The 18,700-nt window shown below is 42.9% G+C and overlaps 1 protein-coding gene across 2 annotated transcripts in view; it reads right to left on the minus strand.

Moving 5' to 3' along the window:
• The window catches only part of FIG4 (FIG4 phosphoinositide 5-phosphatase), a 137,864-nt gene that overhangs the window by 35,318 nt on the left and 83,846 nt on the right, over positions 1-18,700 (minus strand). For both annotated transcript variants that reach the window (XM_058658983.1, XM_058659029.1), the window contains 5 exons: positions 17,682-17,829; positions 14,613-14,696; positions 12,118-12,313; positions 11,349-11,431; positions 5,423-5,509 (listed from right to left, as the gene is read on the minus strand). In XM_058658983.1, the coding sequence (XP_058514966.1) occupies positions 5,423-5,509; positions 11,349-11,431; positions 12,118-12,313; positions 14,613-14,696; positions 17,682-17,829 (598 nt within the window). The remainder of the gene's footprint in view (positions 1-5,422; positions 5,510-11,348; positions 11,432-12,117; positions 12,314-14,612; positions 14,697-17,681; positions 17,830-18,700) is intronic.

Raw genomic sequence — 18,700 nt, forward strand, 5'->3', positions numbered from 1 at the left:
AGAGGAAGAAAGACCACCGCTTGCAGGAAAGGATCACATCCTAGTTTCTTGTGTTATCACCTATCATCTCCCACCTGTGGAGGAAATTAGCTAATTAATCATTGATCAGTGCCTTTCAATTGCTCCAGTCCTTGAGCCTTTAAAGACTGTACTGTGTTTGGAAAAGATAACAGAAGTTGCCCCACTAAAGATAGAAACACTGATTTATGGAGCCTTCAGGACCAAAGACCAGAACAACCTCCGCAGGGCAGATGCAATCACTGAGGAGGGAGGAGGAGAATGTGCAGTGTGTGACTGGGATCTGCAGGACACATCAGCGGAAATGAAAAGTTGGTGAGGCTGATTTCATTGTGGTCATCGTGTCACATAAGTCTAACTGGGCAGGCACCTGCTCAGATCAGTGAGAATTTGACCAGACTATACTAGTCAGTAAATACCACTTAATAATGATATACACTTGGAAAATAAATGCAGTCTTAAGGTCCCAAAACAGTAAGCACACTTACTACCTTAAGTTACATTTCAACTTGCCCTGTGCTAGAAGAATCGTGAGTTACCCAGTATTCATACAATTCCTGTGTATATTTTGGACCCTTCCAGGAATTTTTTTTTCAAAGGACTGAGCCATATTCCTGGAATGAGTGAGCCACAAAGCAAGCATTAGTAATATGTGTGTGCATGTCTTTTTAACTGACAAGTGATTGGCAATTGTTGCTTACTTAAGAACTCCCGGAGAACTGGAAAGGGCAGAAAAGGAGAACATGCTGGTTTTGTGTGGACATAGTGTAGCAGCCCCAGCCCACGGGCTGCTGCCCACAAGGCACAGCTGACCCTTCCACATAGGTCCTCCTCACTCAACGCTGGCTCACATGTGCAGAGGAAGAAGAAAAGGCAGGGGACAGGGGGTGTATGTTGAAAATCCATGTGCTTAGTTTTCTCTGCTTTCAGAAGGCAGCATAAGAACAAAAAAACAGGAGAGGGTAGAGGGCCTAGGAAGGAAAAAAATAAACCAACAGAATAGGGCAAGAACCACAGAGTGGTCCATGATGGAGTACAAGGAAGCCACCATAGAGACAATGAAAGTCAGTGGGGCACTGGGAGAGCATTCTCAGGAGGCCTGGTAGCCATGGGTGGGATGGAAGAAGGCAAGATGTAGCACATTTCGACAAATACTGAGTGCTCAGCCTCAAGTCCCTGTTATAGGATCATAGGGGGCACAGCGATAAACTACCACCTACCAACAAGCAGGACTCCAACATCCATCAAGATGAGCAACACCACACTGCTGACGACATAACAACCACTGCACTATGACACCATATCAGTCAAGCAAAGCTGAGGTATGCCCAGCTGAGGGACAATACACTGGGGCTCAGGGAAAGAATTAAAGGACAATGGTTTTAATTATTTTTCCTTTAAATATTTATTTATTTATTTATTTATTTATTTAAGGGCTCGGCGTGATGGCCTAGTGGCTAAAGTCCTCACCTTGAACTCGCCTGGATCCCATAGAGGTGCCAGTTCTAATCTCGGCGGCGCCACTTCCCATACAGCTCCCTGCTTGTGGCCTGGGAAAGCAGTAGAGGATAGCCCAAAGCCTTGGGACCCTGTACCCATGTGGGAGACCCAGAAGAACTCCTGGCTGTAGATCAGCACAGCTCTGGCCACCATTGCGGTCACTTGGGGAGTGAATCATCGGACAGAAGACCTTCCTCTCTCTCTCTCTCTCTCTCTCTCTCTCTCTCTCTATATATATATATATATATATATATACACATATATATATCTGACTTTGCAATCAAAATAAATAAATCTTCCAAAAAAAAGATTTATTTATTTGAAAGGCAGAGAGGGAAAAACAAAAAACAGAGGAACAGAGGGAGAAAGAGGGAGAGAGATTCATGAGGTTACTTTCCAAATAGCTGCAATAGCCAGGGATGGGTCAGGTCAAAGTCAGGAGCCTAGAGCTTCATCTGGATCTCGCGTTTGGGAGCAGGGGATCCAAGGGCTGGAGTCATCTTCTGCTGCTGTCCCAGGCACATTAGTAGGGAGCTGAATCAAAAGTGCAACACTTGACATTTCAACTGGTGCCCATAGAAGCTGCCACAATGCCAGCCCCAAACTATATTTAAAAATCAAGATCAACGCACAAATCCAGGTCATGTAAGAGGACCCAAGTGAAGGCTGTGAATGCTAACAACCCAGCATCTCTACCTCAGTGGTTCTAAAATCTGCCTGGATAGCTTAAGGGGAGAACACGGGCTCTGTGGCCGGCCTGTGCGAGATTCTCCACTTGCTGGTTGTTGGATTTTTTGAACAAGTTGCATAACTTCTCTGTGCATCACTTTCTGTCCACAAGTACAGTTAAGAATTAGATGTAATTCCTAAGGTTACTAGGGGAACTGGGTTCACATAGGTCCAGGCACATAGACCAGTGCCCACTACATGCCAGTAGTCTGACATGCTGGCTGATCTCAGAGGGGCAACCAAAGGGAGGGGTCCTATTCCAATAAAAGACAGCCTTACATGTGTTATAGTGTAAACACTCCCTGGGCTGTGGGCTTACCATTCACTTTGAGGCCACAGCCTGTAAGACCTTGGATGAAAGTCCAGCCCCTTGATTCAAGCCTCTGTACTCCTATTTTGGGAGCCCCTGTGGCACAAGCTGCTTGTCAGTTGCTTCCTGCCAGTAAGTTCTTACATTTGATACTGGAACTACTTTGTATTCAGAAAAGGAAAACAGGATTGATTGCCTCATGATTTCAATAAAAAGTGATAAGATTATGAACTGTTCAGAGATTAGCAGCTTACATATGTAAAGGAACTTTAAATAAAACTTATTAACATTTAAAAACACACTAAGACTAAAAATATAAGAGATCTTTAAGAATCCCATATAAGTCTAATTTCTCTTGGTTTACATATAGTTTTAGAAACCTATAAATAAATAGTTGACATTTTAAGAATCTGGCTACAGACTTAAAGCACACACATACAAACCCTAACAACATTCTTGGGCAGTTACCATGACAACATGATGCAGAACCTACCAAGCTCTTTGTTATCCTGCTGAAGATACAACACAAAAACACACTCATGATTGATTTTACACTAATTAAGTGGAAAAGGTTAACATTTCTATATCCTCATGATTTCCATCCAGGATTCAGAAAAAGGAAATAATAAATATTTCAAGAGAAACAATGTCAAAGCAGGGGGTGGGTATTCACCCCACATTCCATATCACAGTATCTGGCTCTAGCTCCTAACTCCAGCTCCCTGCTAAAGCAGACCCAGGAGGGAGTGATGATGGCTCAAGTAGTTGGGCTCCTGATACTTGTGTGAGACTTGCCCTAGCTCCTTGCCCAGCCTTGGCTGTTGTGACCTCTGAAAAATACATCAGTGGATAGAATTTCTTCTCTTCCACCCCCCTTCTCTCACTTTGCCTCTTTCTTATTTGTGTGCCTCTAACATAACATAACATAACATAACATAACATAACATAACATAACATAACATAACATTAAAATGAAAATATGGTTAAGCTGCAGTCTGTAACATCAGCATCCAGAATGGACTCCAGCTCAAGTCTCAACTGCTCCATTTCTGATCCAGCTCCCTGCTAATGCACTTGGTAAAGTAGCAGACAATAACCCAAATGCTTGGGTCCTGCAGCTACCTAGAGAACCCAGAGGAAGCTCAACTCTTGCCTTTGGTCTAGCCCAGTCCAGGCACTCATAGCCATTGGAGGAGTAAACCAACAAAAACTCACTCTCTCTCTCTCTCTCTCTCTCTTTAACTCTGCCTTTCAAATAATTTTTCTAAAAATATTTTTAAATAGAAAATAATAACTTACGGTAATTACAGATCAAATTAGAAAAATCACTGAAGAAAAATGTGAGAAACACTAAAATTTCATCCTGTATGCTATAGTTATTTCACCATCAGGTCAAAAGTTGTGTCATGCTATTTTAACAGAATAATCGGTTTCTATAATACAGCCTGGTTAACAGAACTTCTTATTTTACTAACACATTTTAATGTTGCCTTCTTGGACTACATCTCAATTCATTTGGATCCCCATGCTTTCATATCTCAAATAGGTCAGACAAAGAAAACTACCTCTATATTAATAGGAGTTTATCTGACCCCTCCTCAAAAAGAGAAAGAATATTTAAAATAGCGATGCTTCCAGACGGATAGCCAGCAGTTTCTAAGGCTGTGGCCATGTGTGATTTCCTTTGCGTTCCACTTCTCTGATGAGCCAGAGACGTGCCACCATCAGACTCGCTCCCCCACCGGAAGTGCTACAGAATACTCACACCCCAGAAACGGCAGCTCAGAATGGCCCTGTTAGACATACACCATAGTGGCCTGTCCACTGATTCAACACATGCACAAATGACAGACAGCGTCACAGACACAAAAATGCCAGAGAATGATATCCTCTTCCTCCCCTTCCATGAGGAGTCAGGATCCCCAGGCTCCGCCTGTTCTGATTCCACCCATTCTCAATCCCCTCAGAGCCTCTGGTGCTTACTGCAAAGGCTACAGAACAGCCCGGCAGAGGCTTGCAGGTATAGGAAAGACAAAAGTAAGGCAATGCATAGTTTATTGACCCATCTGACAAAGCTACCCTGAGAAAAGGGAAGGTTATATTTAATAAGTGTCAACCACAAGTGAGAGACACTGAGCTAGATGCCTCACGTATATACCACCTCATGGACTCTGCAGAGTAACTCACTTTAGAGAAGTCAACTGAGTACATGACAATCAGGTGCCTCTCCTGGTCTCCACCCTCAGCTTGGTGTAGTTCCAACAAGCAGGAACCAATGAGGAACATGGAGATGATGCTCTCACAACTTATGGATGCCATGGAAGCACTCTATAGTTCTTACGTCTCATCACCCTTTTAAGGAGGTGATACTGTGGCATGGAAGTTATACAGCACAGCACTTGCTCAAGGTGAGAAACCAGGGGGTGACAGGAAATGGCATAATTTAAATGTAGTTTAACTTTTTTTATCCCCAAAACTCTTTTAGCTGGCAGCAAGCCATCGGAACCGATAGGGATATATAGCCAGAAGAGACAAGCCTACTGTGCCCTCGAGGGTTCTGGATTGTACATGAGAGGCCTGTCTCCATCTCTCCATCATCCCACATCTGCCCAGTGGGACATGGAGTTCATGGAGGGAAGCCTCTCCCAACTCCAATCCCACACCCAAAGGGGATATTTCAAGCCAATCTCTTCTCTATCCCCATTAAGACTCAGTTTTCCTCCAATAAGATGCCAGAAGGAGATGTTTTCGTGCTTCTACTCATTGGGTGACAATACAGAATATTCTTTTTAAAAAGTCTTCTAAAGAGCACTATGAATGGCCTTAACACAAAGGCATTTTTAAATTGCCCCATCTCATACTTACAATTTTATCACTCCATCTGAGCACCTGGAACACAGCTGCTGGCTGCTCTTGTCTTGCTTATGTTGACTCTGTCCCAGCTGAACAAATCTGTGAAGGACATTGGACAAAAGTCAGCACAAGCAGCAGGTAGTTGCCATTAACACAGGAGATTACACAAAATGGTGCAAGCTTTCAAATGACAGTGGTGTGCTTGCTTCAGAAAAACACCTTGATGCACCTCAACACCTGTAAGACTTGGTCTGATTTTAGGGCGGCTTGGTAGAAGAGATTCTGCTTACCAAGGAAGCCATCACCAGGGAATAGAAGATCAGATGTGTACATCAGTGTGTTTTCAGTAACTGAACACTAGGCAAGACTTACACAGAAATGTCTTTGCAATTTGATACTAGATTTTCTACCTTTGTCTATACTTACAATGTCATGATACACGTAAATAGCAGAATGTTAAACCTGTCATTGTTACTAAAGAACTATACTACTGCAATCATACGGGGGTGGGGATGGGGAGGAAGAGAGAGGATGAGTTGGGAATCTCTATATCTACAAAACTGTATCACAGAAAATACTTACTTAAAAAAAAAACATAAAGAGACCAAAAAAAGGAAAAAAAAATGTCTTTGGAACCACAGGGTCGCAGAGGTCTAAGGGATACACTGCAAACGCATGGAATGCGGGACGCATGCAAGGGATGCAGCAAGCATGCAGGGAACATGGGACACATGCAAGGGATGCAGGAAACATGCAGGGAACATGGGACACATGCAGGGTCGAGGGACGCATGCAAGGAACGCGGGACACATGCAGGGAGGAGCCTGCAATGCAACAGATGGCACAAAATGAGCAGGTTCACGCTAGGGATACACTGCCCAAAGCAGGGCCCCTGCCAAGACTCCCAGGTGGGAGAGAGAAGAGTCTGCCCCCAAGGAACCTGCATCCGCTTCTCAGAGGAGCACAAAGGAGGAGACCACAGCCACCTTCCACTTCCTCCAAGCCGACTTAACAGCACTGATTCTAGGCTAACTACTAGATCACGGGTGTATCCCCAGGCCAGCTCCACCAGAAAGAGTGTACCCAGCACGTATTTCTGAAGGGTGCGCTTCTCTGAAGCCTCCCAGGTGCCACATGCTCTCACACTCCTTTAAGGGACATAGTTTGGCATTTTTGTCTTAATGTGCTCATATCAGGCATCCAGGCACAATTCCAGAGCTGATTTCCTTTCCATTCATTAACTGCTTAAATTACATTCTCCTGATGAGTATGAAGTAGGCAGGGAGGTAGCAAGGGGGAACCAAAGACTGTCCCCATCTGAGCCACCACAGGCACTCAGCACCCAAATACCAGCCCCTCCCTACCACGACAAGTCAGCATGGCTGCTGCCCTCAGCACATCCAGTCCCCAGGTGACACCTAGGCCTCACTTCTCATTATGCACCATGCCCCACGACACACCTAGAGAGCTCCGTGAAGGCTGAAGCCCTGCCCCAAATACTGCATTTGAGTTGAATATTCAATTATATGTTTGAATATTCAATTGAGCACTGCCCCAGACACCCTCGCCCATCCTATAAAAAGGGATGACTGGGAGTAAATTTGCAGCACTCATTCTCCCAAGTCGCCTGTATGAGCAGCTGAGTATGTACTATCCCTTTAAGTGAATCTTTCTTGCTACCTTTAGCTATGTCTCCTTCTTGAATTCTTTCACAAGTGCAGGCTAGAGCCTGGACAAGTCTCTGGAGGGAGCTGGGAGGGTGCCTCTGTTCCCCTTACACTGGCTCACACCTGAAACGGATAATTTTATCATTTATTTGGTAATTATTTTAGTATTTATTTATCATTTATGTCTTCATTAGTTTTTTAAAGACCAAGAAAAGTGAAGCATAAGGTATACATTTTTGTATCATCAGTGTTGCTGAAAGCCTTTCAAAGAACTTACTTTAATGTAAATTTTATCTTCACTAAATGAAAAAAAATTGATGCATTTTTTAAGAGAATGTCATATAATACCAATATTTACAAGGAATTTTAAACTTTTTAAACAAACAATACTATCAAAATTGAAATACATATATATCTAAAAAACAATGACTTGGGAGGCCAGTGCAGTGGCACACAAGCTAATCCTTAGCCTGTGGTGCCAGCATCCCACAAGCTCTAGTCCCAGCTACTCCACTTGTGATCCAGTTCCTCGCTTTGTAGTCTGGGAAAGCAGTGAAGGATGACTGTCCTTGGGACCCTGCACCTACGCAGAGACCTGAAAGAAGCTCCTGATTCCTGGCTTTGGATCAGCAATGGCCATTGCAGCCATTTAGGGAGTGAATCAGCAGATAGAAGATTTCTGTCTCCTCTATATATATATCTGCATTTCATATAAAAAAATAATATTAAAAAAAGAAAACAATGATTTGGCAGTGATTAGAAGAAAACCATAAAAGTCTCCAGAACTCCCCAGGAAGCTGAAGGTGGCCACATCCCAGTAAGGGGCTACGGGGCTGGTGAGTCCTCTTGCATCATGTCCCTTTGCCCAAGTGTCCTCAGGTGGCCCCTCTGGAAGTTGTGATCTGAAGCCAGAAGTTTTGGGGTACCAGCCAAGTGGTGCAGAACTGAGGGGAAAGGAACACCTGCCCTCTGAATCAGAGGGGGCCAAAAGAAGCCCCAGTGCCCAGCTAGGACACAGCAGGTGCCACTCAGTCCCTCAACATCCTCTGCCCGTTCCCTGGCACAACCACCTCACACATGCAAATAGAAGGGTGCTTCCTTTCATTACAGCAATGCCCATGGCAGACGGAGAAGGGAGACGTTCCCAGGCAAGGGAGAAGTCCAATGGGGGCAGTGTGTCCATAGGAAGGAGTTCTCACAGGGACCGAAAGAATAGCCAGGCCCCTGTCTTCCTGTCCTTTTGCAGCCAACTGTGCATCCTAAGCAGAAGCAGCTGACACGATCCAGAGCAGGGGTGGGGATCACCTGGCCTGCCGGTCATGGGAGGCAGAATTATCTGGTTTGGCCCTGCAAAGTTAAGTGCAGGTGGAACTCGAACTCCAATAAATCTTCAGCAGCCTAATTTTTAAGTTAATGATTTCATGTTGGTCTTCAACTGATATTAGAAACATCCCAATGGCTCTTGGCAGAGAAAAGGTTCTCCACTGCCAATCAGGGGAATAAGTAGAAGTAGAAAGTCAATATTACAAGGTTACAGGAGTGTAGGCTGTCTCCTGGACAAGTCACTGAATGCTCTTTCAGTGAAATAATGGTGTCTTGTGGAATTGCTACAGAGCTGATTTTCAAAATATCAAACACCTACTCTTACTCCAGGAATCCTCCCTCCCCTGTAATAATCTTCGGCCTACAGGCCCACTTTTGCTCTCTTCTTAGAATCATTCCACAGATGTCACAGGCTAACAAGGCTATTATCTCACCCACTAAGGAGGCAGAGTTTTGGGTGGCCCTGAGTTTAATCAGCTCCAGGCCAGTTACACTTAAAGTAAAGGACTATTTCTTTTTGCTTAATTAACCAGAGTCAGAATTTCAGCTCCTGCTATATACATTCATGTTCTCTGCAATAAGAAAGAGCCCATGGGGGGAGAGGGTCAGTGTGGTGGCTCGATAGGCTAATCCTCTACCTGCAAGGGGCAGCATCCCATATGAGTGTCAGTTTGTATCCCGGCTGCTCCACTCCCGCTACAGCTCCTATCGTCTGGGAAGGCAAAAAAGGATGGCTCCAGTCCTTGGGTCTCTACACCCATATGTGAGACCCAGTTCTTGGATCCTGGTCTTGGATCTGCTCAGGTCTGGTTATTGTGGCCATTTGGGGAGTGAACCAGCGATGGAAGATTTTTCTCTCTGTCTCTTGTTCTCTGTAAATCTGCCTTTGGGCAGCCTCAAAACCCAGATCATCTATTCTTCCACAATACATTGATCATAAAGACCTACGGTAACTGCTAAAGTGTTTGCTCAGGGAGTTTTGACAGCTGCAGTGCATAGGTGACTATGTTTAGGCACCCAGTGGTGAGGACAGTGTGGCTGGGCTCTGAGTAATGATGCCGGCTTCCGGTTAAATGGTCGTACACGAACTTAAGGCTGCCAGTTATGAGGTGGCTTTTACATTCAACAAATGCTGACTATTTTACATTTGATATGTCAGCAGAGCGAATCTTGGCAGGTTGAAATAAAAAGCTGACATTACCTACAATCAACCAATTCTCTTTAAATGAATAATTGCAAATTAATGCTTATTTTTTGCTACAGAATTTATTCAAGCTGAATCTACATGAATTAAGTGGGGTCGTATTCACATGCAACAATGAAGTGTTCAGAATGTAACACATTAGAACCAAGGAAGAGTTTATGGAATGCTAACTGGGTTCCGAGGGATTTACAGGTGAAGACTTTTTTTCAATTTTATTTATTTTTATTTGGAAGGCAAAGGAAACAGAGATATTTCTATCTGCTGACTCACTCTCTTTAAAGTTCACAACAGGGAGGGCACTCAATCTAGGTTTCCTACATGACCCACTACTAAACCACCACCTGCCACCTAATGGGGTTTGCACCTTAGCAGAAACAAGATCAGAAGTGGAGCTGGGATTTGAACTCAAGTCAAGGATTACTGTGAGAATGACAACTAACAATCCTATCCTCAAAGGGACACATACAGACACACAATAATGCACATGATTTTGGGGAACTCCTAACCAGATACTACTGCCTGTCTTTTCCTCCCTAGCCACTAGCCCACCAGTACTCCAGACCTAAAGTGAATGCTAGGGCTTCATTATGTAAGAAGGCATCTTGACCCTATGGCTGGATCTGTACTTGGTTTGCAGCCATATATTAAGGTCCTTTGAAAAGTTTGTGTACAGTGTAATTAAAAGATAAGCTTGGAGGGTCTGGTGTGATGGCTCAGTGACTAAACCCTTACCTTGTACTCGCCGGAATCCCATATGGGTGCTATTTCATGTCCCAGCTGTGCCACATCCCATACAGATCTCTGCTTGTGGCCTGGGAAAGCAGTAGAGGATGGCCCAAAGCCTTGGGACTCTGCACCCATGTGAGAGACCTAGAAGAAGCTTCTGGCTCCTAACTTTGGATTGGCTCAGCTCTGGTCATTGTGGCCACTTGGGGAGTGAATCAGTGGATGAAAGATCTTTCTCCCTGTTTCTCCTTCTCTCTGTATATCTGCCTTTCCAATAAAAATAAATAAATCTTAAAAACAAAAAAAAGATAAGCTTGAGCCAGTGATGTGGTAACGTAACATAATGGGTAAAGTTGCTGTCTAGGACACCTGCAATGTATATGGGTGCCAGTTTGTGCCCTGCTGCTCTGCTTCCCATCCAGCTCCCTGTTAGTGGCTTGGAAAAAGCAGCAGAAGATGGCCCAAGAGTTTGAGGCCCTAGCCAACCACATGAGAGACCCAGACGAAGTCCCTGGTTTTGGTCTAACCCAGCTCTGACAATTGTAACCATCTGGGGAGTGTGCCAGTTGATTGAAGAATCTTGTCTCTCTCATTCCTCTGCAAATCTGACTTTCAAATTAATAAATCATTTTTAATTTAAAGAGAGACATAGGCTTGAGAACCCCATGTGATGTTTGCTTACAATATGCATGTTCTATTAACACTGAGATCTCTTATGAGCATGTATGTCAAATATTTTTTCATCAAAATAAATTCCTCCTTTCATCCAATTCTCCATGATCTTTTTGAAGTGCACTGGAAGTGAAAATGCATGCATGCCTCAGTTTTTATGACTGTGAGTGGGATCTCAAGTCCTGGGCCAAAGATAAATCAGTGTTTCTGAATTTCACCTCCATCCTGTTCCCAGTGGAGTTCATTTCCTTCCATATTGCTATCTCTATGGGTATATGGCTACCATAGAGAAGTCATTGCAGTGATTTTTCATTTCCCCTTCAACATTTATGGTAAATTGTCCCACCTTGAATAAATGGACAAATCCTCTTCTGATAGGCCATCGGAGAGATTAATCCCATAAACTTCCTTCATGGGCTGGACCACATTCTGGAGTTTAAAAGAATAAAAAGGAATTAGAAGGGATTTTTAGATATCTAACTTATTAATAATTTATGAGACAAAACACATAAATCCACAATTTTTTCCTTAAAAATGAGCACAATATTCCTTCAACTTATCACACTCCTCACTTGATGGTCTTTTCAAAAACTAGATTTCCATTTTTCAGTAAAAATGTCTTATTTTAGGATAAAACACTGCTCAACAATTGCTAGTTGTTTTTGGTATTATGCTGGGTTGGCAAACTTTCTGTTCAAAGGCTGGACAGTAAATACTTCAGGCTCTTTGAGTTATCCCACCTCTGTTGCAGCTCAGTTCTGCTGCTATGGTACGAGAGAGAGGCATTATATAATATAAACATGGATAGGTTCCAGTAAAAACTTTATTTATAAAAACAGGCAGCAGGCCGGATTTGGCTGATTGGCCATAGTCTGTCAACTCCTAGGATGATGGGCTCAGTCCTTACATTTTCTCATTTTATTTGAGTTAACTGTCTCCGAATGACTTTTTTGGCAGCTTGTTCAATTCCCCCAGTGCTAGCATCTGGTTCTGTAGTTTACGTCTGCTCATCTTTTTCTAATGCATTAGTATCACCCAATTGGCTACGAATGCATAGACCGTGCCTCAGTTTGAGTCACCTAACTGGGCGTTTCCTCGCTAACTCGGCCGCGCACCTCAGTTGCTTTGGCACTGTCTCCCGTGTCGGTCATCTTCACGGGAGTGGAGCGCTGAGACACGGAGCCCTCGTCCTCCCGGTCGGTCCCGGAGTCATCCTCGGAGCTGCTGGACACGGCCTCCTCGCTGGGGGGCGGCGGGGCGCTCGCCGCAGTCTTCCGTTGCAGCACAGTCTCTTCTCTGTTGCTTTTGTTTCTTTAAAGACATGAAAATGGCTGAGCGGTGTCTTTAAACTGAACCTCCATGATTTGGTGTGTGCCTGGTTCCAAGGAAGCATAAGCAAACGACTACCAGAAACTAGTTTCTGGGATGAAGTTGTTCCTCAAGAGAAATGGTTAAGTGTTTACGATTGCTAGTGAAGTCCTGACTAAACAGGAACCTAAGCCTTGTTACACATTTTAAGATAAGTACTTGCAAGTGCCTACAAGGTGGTGTAGCCTGCTAATCCTCCAGCATCCCTTATGGGCACAGGTTTGTGTCCTGGCTGATCCACTTATCTTTCTCCCTGTTAATGTGCCAAGGAAAGCAGCAGAAGATGGCCAAAATCTTGGGACCCTGCATCCACATGGCAGACTCAGAAAAAGCTCCCAGCTTTGGATCAGCTCAGCTTCAGCCATTGTGGCCATTTGGGAAATAAAACAGCAGATGCAAGATCTCTTCCTTTGTACAAGTCCGTCTCGCTTTGTATCCTTTTTAAGAACTTACTTGCAGAGTACAAAAAGAATCTTTTCAATCGCTTCTCGGCCTTTTGGCTAAGATCAAGTGTAAAAAGAATCTTTTCAACAACTTGACTACCTACCAAGCCTACTTTGGAACTAAAATCAGTTTTCAAAATACATGGTAAAATAACAGAAGATGATGCTTGAGATATTAGTAAAATTGTCCATAACTTGTAAAATTTTCAGGGAAAAAAAAGGGCAAGAGTCAAATCCAGGTATTAATTGGTGCCCCAAAATAATGAACTGAGGAGCACAGGCTAGATTTACAATCTGCTGAGTTATTAGTAAACATGTACATCTGCTGAACACCCCCTCTGATGAGCGGAGAACAGATGGGACAGAAACACAGCAAAAAGCTGGGCTCTTCTAGAAGCATTTGCTTTCATTTTAGTGCCAAGTTTGAGAATAGTAAGAATCTTTTTTTAAATTCAGAAAATATTTTACAGTAATATTTTTGGCTTTTATTGAACATGTTTGATATTTCAGCCTTAATCTTTTTATTTAGTGGGGTTTTTCCAAATAAAAAAAGATTTACTTCTCTGTTTATTTGAAAGGCAGAGTAGCAGAGAGAGGTCTTCCATCTACTGGATGACCCCTTATCCTTTCCCCAAACGGCTCCAACAGTCAAGCCTGGGCAGGCCAAAGCCGAGAGCCTTCCATCCCAGCCTACCACACAGGTGGCAGGGTCCAAGCACTTGGAGCCATCTTCTGATGCTTTCTCTGATACCTTAGCAGAACACTAAGCTGGAAACGGAGACTTGAATCAGGATCCTGATTTGAGATGCCAGCACGGCAAGCAGTGGCTTAACCCCATACACCACAACACTGAGTACAGTACCATAATATTCTGAACTAGACTATGCAGGGAACAACTCTGCGCTACATACTAACAGAGTTGATCGTTTAGTTCTTTGGCCTGGGAACATCCTGTGGACTTTCCTTCTCTGAAACTCCTCTGAGCCCTCTGCCAAGGGCTCAACATAAAAGCTATTTAAAGGCTACATATTTAAGTCACAGATACAGTACGGTGTATCTGAAAAGAATGAATAAATATCACCTTGTATAAATCACATGCAGCAAGAATCCAATTAAGTCCCTGTACACCCTCCCAATACAATTAGGACTTCACATCTACAGTCAGGCCAAGGTTGCTGGTGAGAATATAGGAGGAACCCTGTCCTCAGGAGGAGGCAGGTCAGCGGCGCTGAATAAGAAGCTAGTGCCAAACAGCACATTTCCTGTCATTCTGTAAGCACCAAGATGCAGATTCTGACATATTTCTTCTTCATATTGAATATAATAAAATCACAGTCTCCCCCAAAACAATGTTACAGTGGTGCATCACATATCAATTCAGTTCTCAACCAAGGCATGTCTGCTTTGGTGATCCTTAGCATGCTAACAAAAAAATAGAATGAATATAAACTTGCACTTAAGTATTTTATATTTGGAAAGAGAGATGGCTGAATTTTTTATAGGACATAATACTTAATATCTATTATATATGTCACATATATAATAGATATGTATGACAAAAATATATGTTATATATGTCATCCATTATATTTCCAACTTTAAATTACAGGATGTTTTATTTCACTGGAATTCTCCTACATATTATCTTCAATGTTGAACACTTATTAGTTGCTTAGATGCAATAAATGAACTGTCCCAAACTAGGTGAGTTAAAGTTACTAGTTTTGGTGGACATTAGATCGCAACAAGATATTATTTTACATGAATCTTTAAAATTCCAATCTGCCAGTAAATCTTACCCCAATACTGATTTTCCCGTTTCATCCGGCTTCCGCACAGTAAATGGACTTGGATCAATGCCAACGGTCTTTGGCATAAAGTCACTAAAAAATAAAAATAAATAAAAAAATCAAAATCCCCCTTGAATCGCTGTCCATCAGATAAGACTGGCTTCTCTCTCAGTTCACAGTATTAAAGGATAGTCCTTGTTCATGGGGTGTCAGGTGATCAAGAGCATGGAAACCTACAAACTGACACGGGCAACATCAGGGTCAGAGTTTCCACTGTGAACCCTCTGTGACAGCCAGGCCCAACAGCCTTGAAATGAAGCTTTTGTTTCCTGGAACAGTGCTGGTATCAGCCCTCCTGCGATGACCATCTGCTTACCCAGCATAATCTAAACTCTCACGAAAACCAATGGCAGAAACACTGAACCATCTAGTTTTAAGGACGTCACTTTTTAAAAAAGATTTATTTATTTTTTTATTACAAAGTCAGACATACAGAGAGGAGGAGAGACAGAGGGAAAGATCTTCTGTCCGATGATTCACTCCCCAAGTGAACCACAACGGCTGGTGCTGCGCCGATCCGAAACGGGGAACCAGGGGGTCTCCCACGCGGGTCTCCCACGTAGGTGCAGGGTCCCAAGGCATTGGGCCATCCTCGACTGCTTTCCCAGGCCACAAGCAGGGAGCTGGATGGGAAGTAGAGCTGCCGGGATTAGAACCGGCGCCCATATGGGATCCTGGAGTGTTCAAGGCGAGGACTTTAGCCACTAAGCCACACCGCCGGGCCCAGGACAACACTTTTTAAGCTCCACCACTAAATGGGGTAGACATTAATGATCAAAATACAGTGATGTGAAAAGAAATGTCAGGGTTGACCTCCCTGGGCTGCAGTGAATTCATCTAAACACTGCTGGAACAATGACTGGAAACTGCTGCAATTTCCCACGGACTGAGATAAGTCAAAACTGCCTCCTCATAGGCAAGGGCTGCCTCACTGCTGCTGCCACAGCCAGAACCAGGTGCCAAAAAGATAACTGCTGCATGATTTATTCTGGGGCTCCTGGCCTCTGGCAAGTGTCTGACTGAATTTGTAAAGGAAATGAGAATAACCCTGAATCTGGTTCAAAATATCTAAATTTGAATTTTTTTTACAATGCAAATGGTTTGCTTTTCTTTCCTTCTTTCTGAACAGCTGATGTTCATCATTTGCAGATTCCACATGTGCAAGAATTTACTCAAGTCAACATGTGCTGCCACGGTCCTTCACAGACATGCACAGCAGTAAACAATTCCAGGCACCCCATGCTAATGTCCCCAGTGGAGGCTGAACAAGGTGTTCTCTGCCTTTTTACTTCTGCCTCCATACAATAAACATGTGTCCTTTAGACAGTCTGTTTAGTCCCATGTTTTTCACGTGTGTGTGTGTGCACGCACGCACACTTCTTGTGGTGGGATCTAGCGCTTAAAAGAGGTCCCCAAGCATGTGATGTGCCTTACAGAGGAAAACACGTGTGTTAGATAAGCTTCAGGCTGGATTAACCAATCAACTACATGTTAAAGGTGTCTTTAAGCAGCAGCACACACAAAACCAGGTTATGTCCTGGCTTCATGATGAACACGCTCTTATTAGGGGGTTCACAGGAACTTTATTTTATTCCTCTGGAGAGCAATGGCTAAGCATTCACTTACTCAGTGTTAGCAGTACCATTATAGGACAGAATTATCACTAAGAAAATCAACTATCTGCTGAATACTCATTTAGCCTTTGGAGAACTAAACAATTCCAAAAATGATAAAAATTAAAGCCACTAAATTTTAACAAGCTTGGCTGAAAAATTAAACCACTAAAATTTTTCAAAATTCTCCTGACCATCTGAATAGGAGCTAAAGAGTAATTTATACAAGACAAAACAATAGAATATGTTTTTGCATACATCACATCTGAAGGAAACATAAAACAAAAACTTAACCTTTCTTATAACAGTTCATAATCAAGAAATAATTTTGCTTTGCTCATCTATCTTATCCTAATGTTACCATTTTTCCTGAAAGGTTCCACCTAATTACCTAATTCTAACAGATACAGGAAAAGGAAGTGTGTTCAAAGGTGATCCTTAGGATGGGAAGAGTCTTGAAGCCTCATCACATGAACTACAGAAGAAAGGATGAAGGCGGTGAGTTCCAGGGAAGGAAAAAAATCAAAATATTCCTTTCTCCCGTATCTGAAGGCCTTGATAAGGCTAGGAACCAGATATGATTTGTGCCTAATGAAAAACAGTAATGTGGGGCCCGGTGCGGTGGCCTAGAGGCTAAAGTTCTCGTCTTGAACGCTCCAGGATCCCATATGGTCACTGGTTTTAGCCCCAGCAGCCCCTCTTCCCATCCAGCTCCCTGCTTGTGGCCTGGGAATATATTTGAGGATGGCCCAAGACTTTGGGACCCTGCGCCCGTGTGGGAGACCCGGAGGAGGCTCCTGGCTTCAGATTGGTTCAGCTCCAACCATTGCGCCCGCCTGGGGAGTGAACCATTGGATGGAAGATCTTCCTCTCTGTCTCTCCTCCTCTCTGTATATCCACCTTTCCAATAAAAAAAAATCTTTAAAAAAACCCAATAATGTGATAATTAGCATGTATTCATCACCTACTGCGCCAGGTGCATGAAGCACTGTGTGTGTATGTGTGTGTGTGTACATGGGAATATGCACCCTACAGAATTAAGATTCAAATAAGCTGCCCAGTGTTATTAAGATTACACACATAGAGGTTAATCTCCTTTTTAATACCCCAAATTATGCTATTTCTACTCACTTATAGCTTGCAATTTCAAGGTTCAATGAAAACGTTTAGTCTATTTCAAATGGCAAGCAAGGACTAATAGGAGAGAAATTGACTCTAGGTGACTAACAAAAACAGGGGCTACTTCTTGAAATCACAGATTGCCCATGACTGGATGGCACTGCAGCGGTGACTAAATACTCACCTGACAGTAGGCGTGCACAGCGCAATTCTGGTAGAGTAAGACTTGGGTCTAACAACTAGGAAAATCACAGTTCTCAAATAGCCCAGAGGGCTCAGAACATACCGTGCTGAACTAGTCATAGCCAAGCAAAAGGTGTCATCAAAACTGCTCAGTTCATATGGCCGGAAGAACTCATTATGGATATCAATCTCTTCTTCGTATCTGTGAAACTTCTTCACCACCAACTTCTTTAAGTTTGCAGCACAGATAACTGAGAGAGATACACCTGTTACTCTAAGTCTTTAGATGACAACCAGCAGACATTTAAGAAATCCCCAACTGTGCCCACAGAAAGAGTTAGTGAACTCAGCAGGGCTCAGCTCTTTCTTCTGGCACTGACACACTGCCAGGTAACACAGTGTAAAGTTCAGTGTGACAAGCAGGGAGTTATGTTGGAAATCCAATTCCTCAGCTCTTTGTGTTCCCTTTTGGTCTTAAATATACACTCCATGTTCAAACTAAAACACACACAGCTATTGTGTAAAGCTTCCTTTTGCAGTTCAAATCCCATTAGTAGCCAACAAAAACTTAAAACCTTTATCATCTCCCAGAACAAGTAAATTTTCTTAATCTTATCGAGTTAGAAATACTTTCCAAAAATGAATTTACCATTTATTAAGAACTACATATTATTTTCAGTCTCCTTATTTTACAGTCTTCAACACACAAAATTGGGACGGTGAACCAGAACTACACCTAACCCTCAGTTGTGCATTTCCAGGCTGGCTGGAGATCTTCCTGGGTCCCCTTTCACAAGTGGAGAACTGGCTTGTCCAAGTTCAGGGGAATTATAATAAATCCAGGAATTAACCGATTCTAAAATTGAACACTTATTTAAATTTGAAAACATCATTCTATTGTATTATATATTTGGGGCTATTCCCTTAACATAAAATTTGTCTGCTTCTGACAAACCATTAAAATTTAAATATGTCTAAACTTTACTTTCATATACCAAATTATGACTTTTATTCCACTGCTTAGACGTAGGAAAAGTTCTAACTTCTCCTAGTGAATGGATCCTTATTTCTGTTCCATTCTCTCAAAGGTAGAAATATAATCAGTGCTAGTTTAAAAACGTT

This window comes from Ochotona princeps, chromosome 1 (assembly GCF_030435755.1).
Source record: "Ochotona princeps isolate mOchPri1 chromosome 1, mOchPri1.hap1, whole genome shotgun sequence".
NCBI classification, from domain to species: Eukaryota; Metazoa; Chordata; class Mammalia; order Lagomorpha; family Ochotonidae; genus Ochotona; species Ochotona princeps.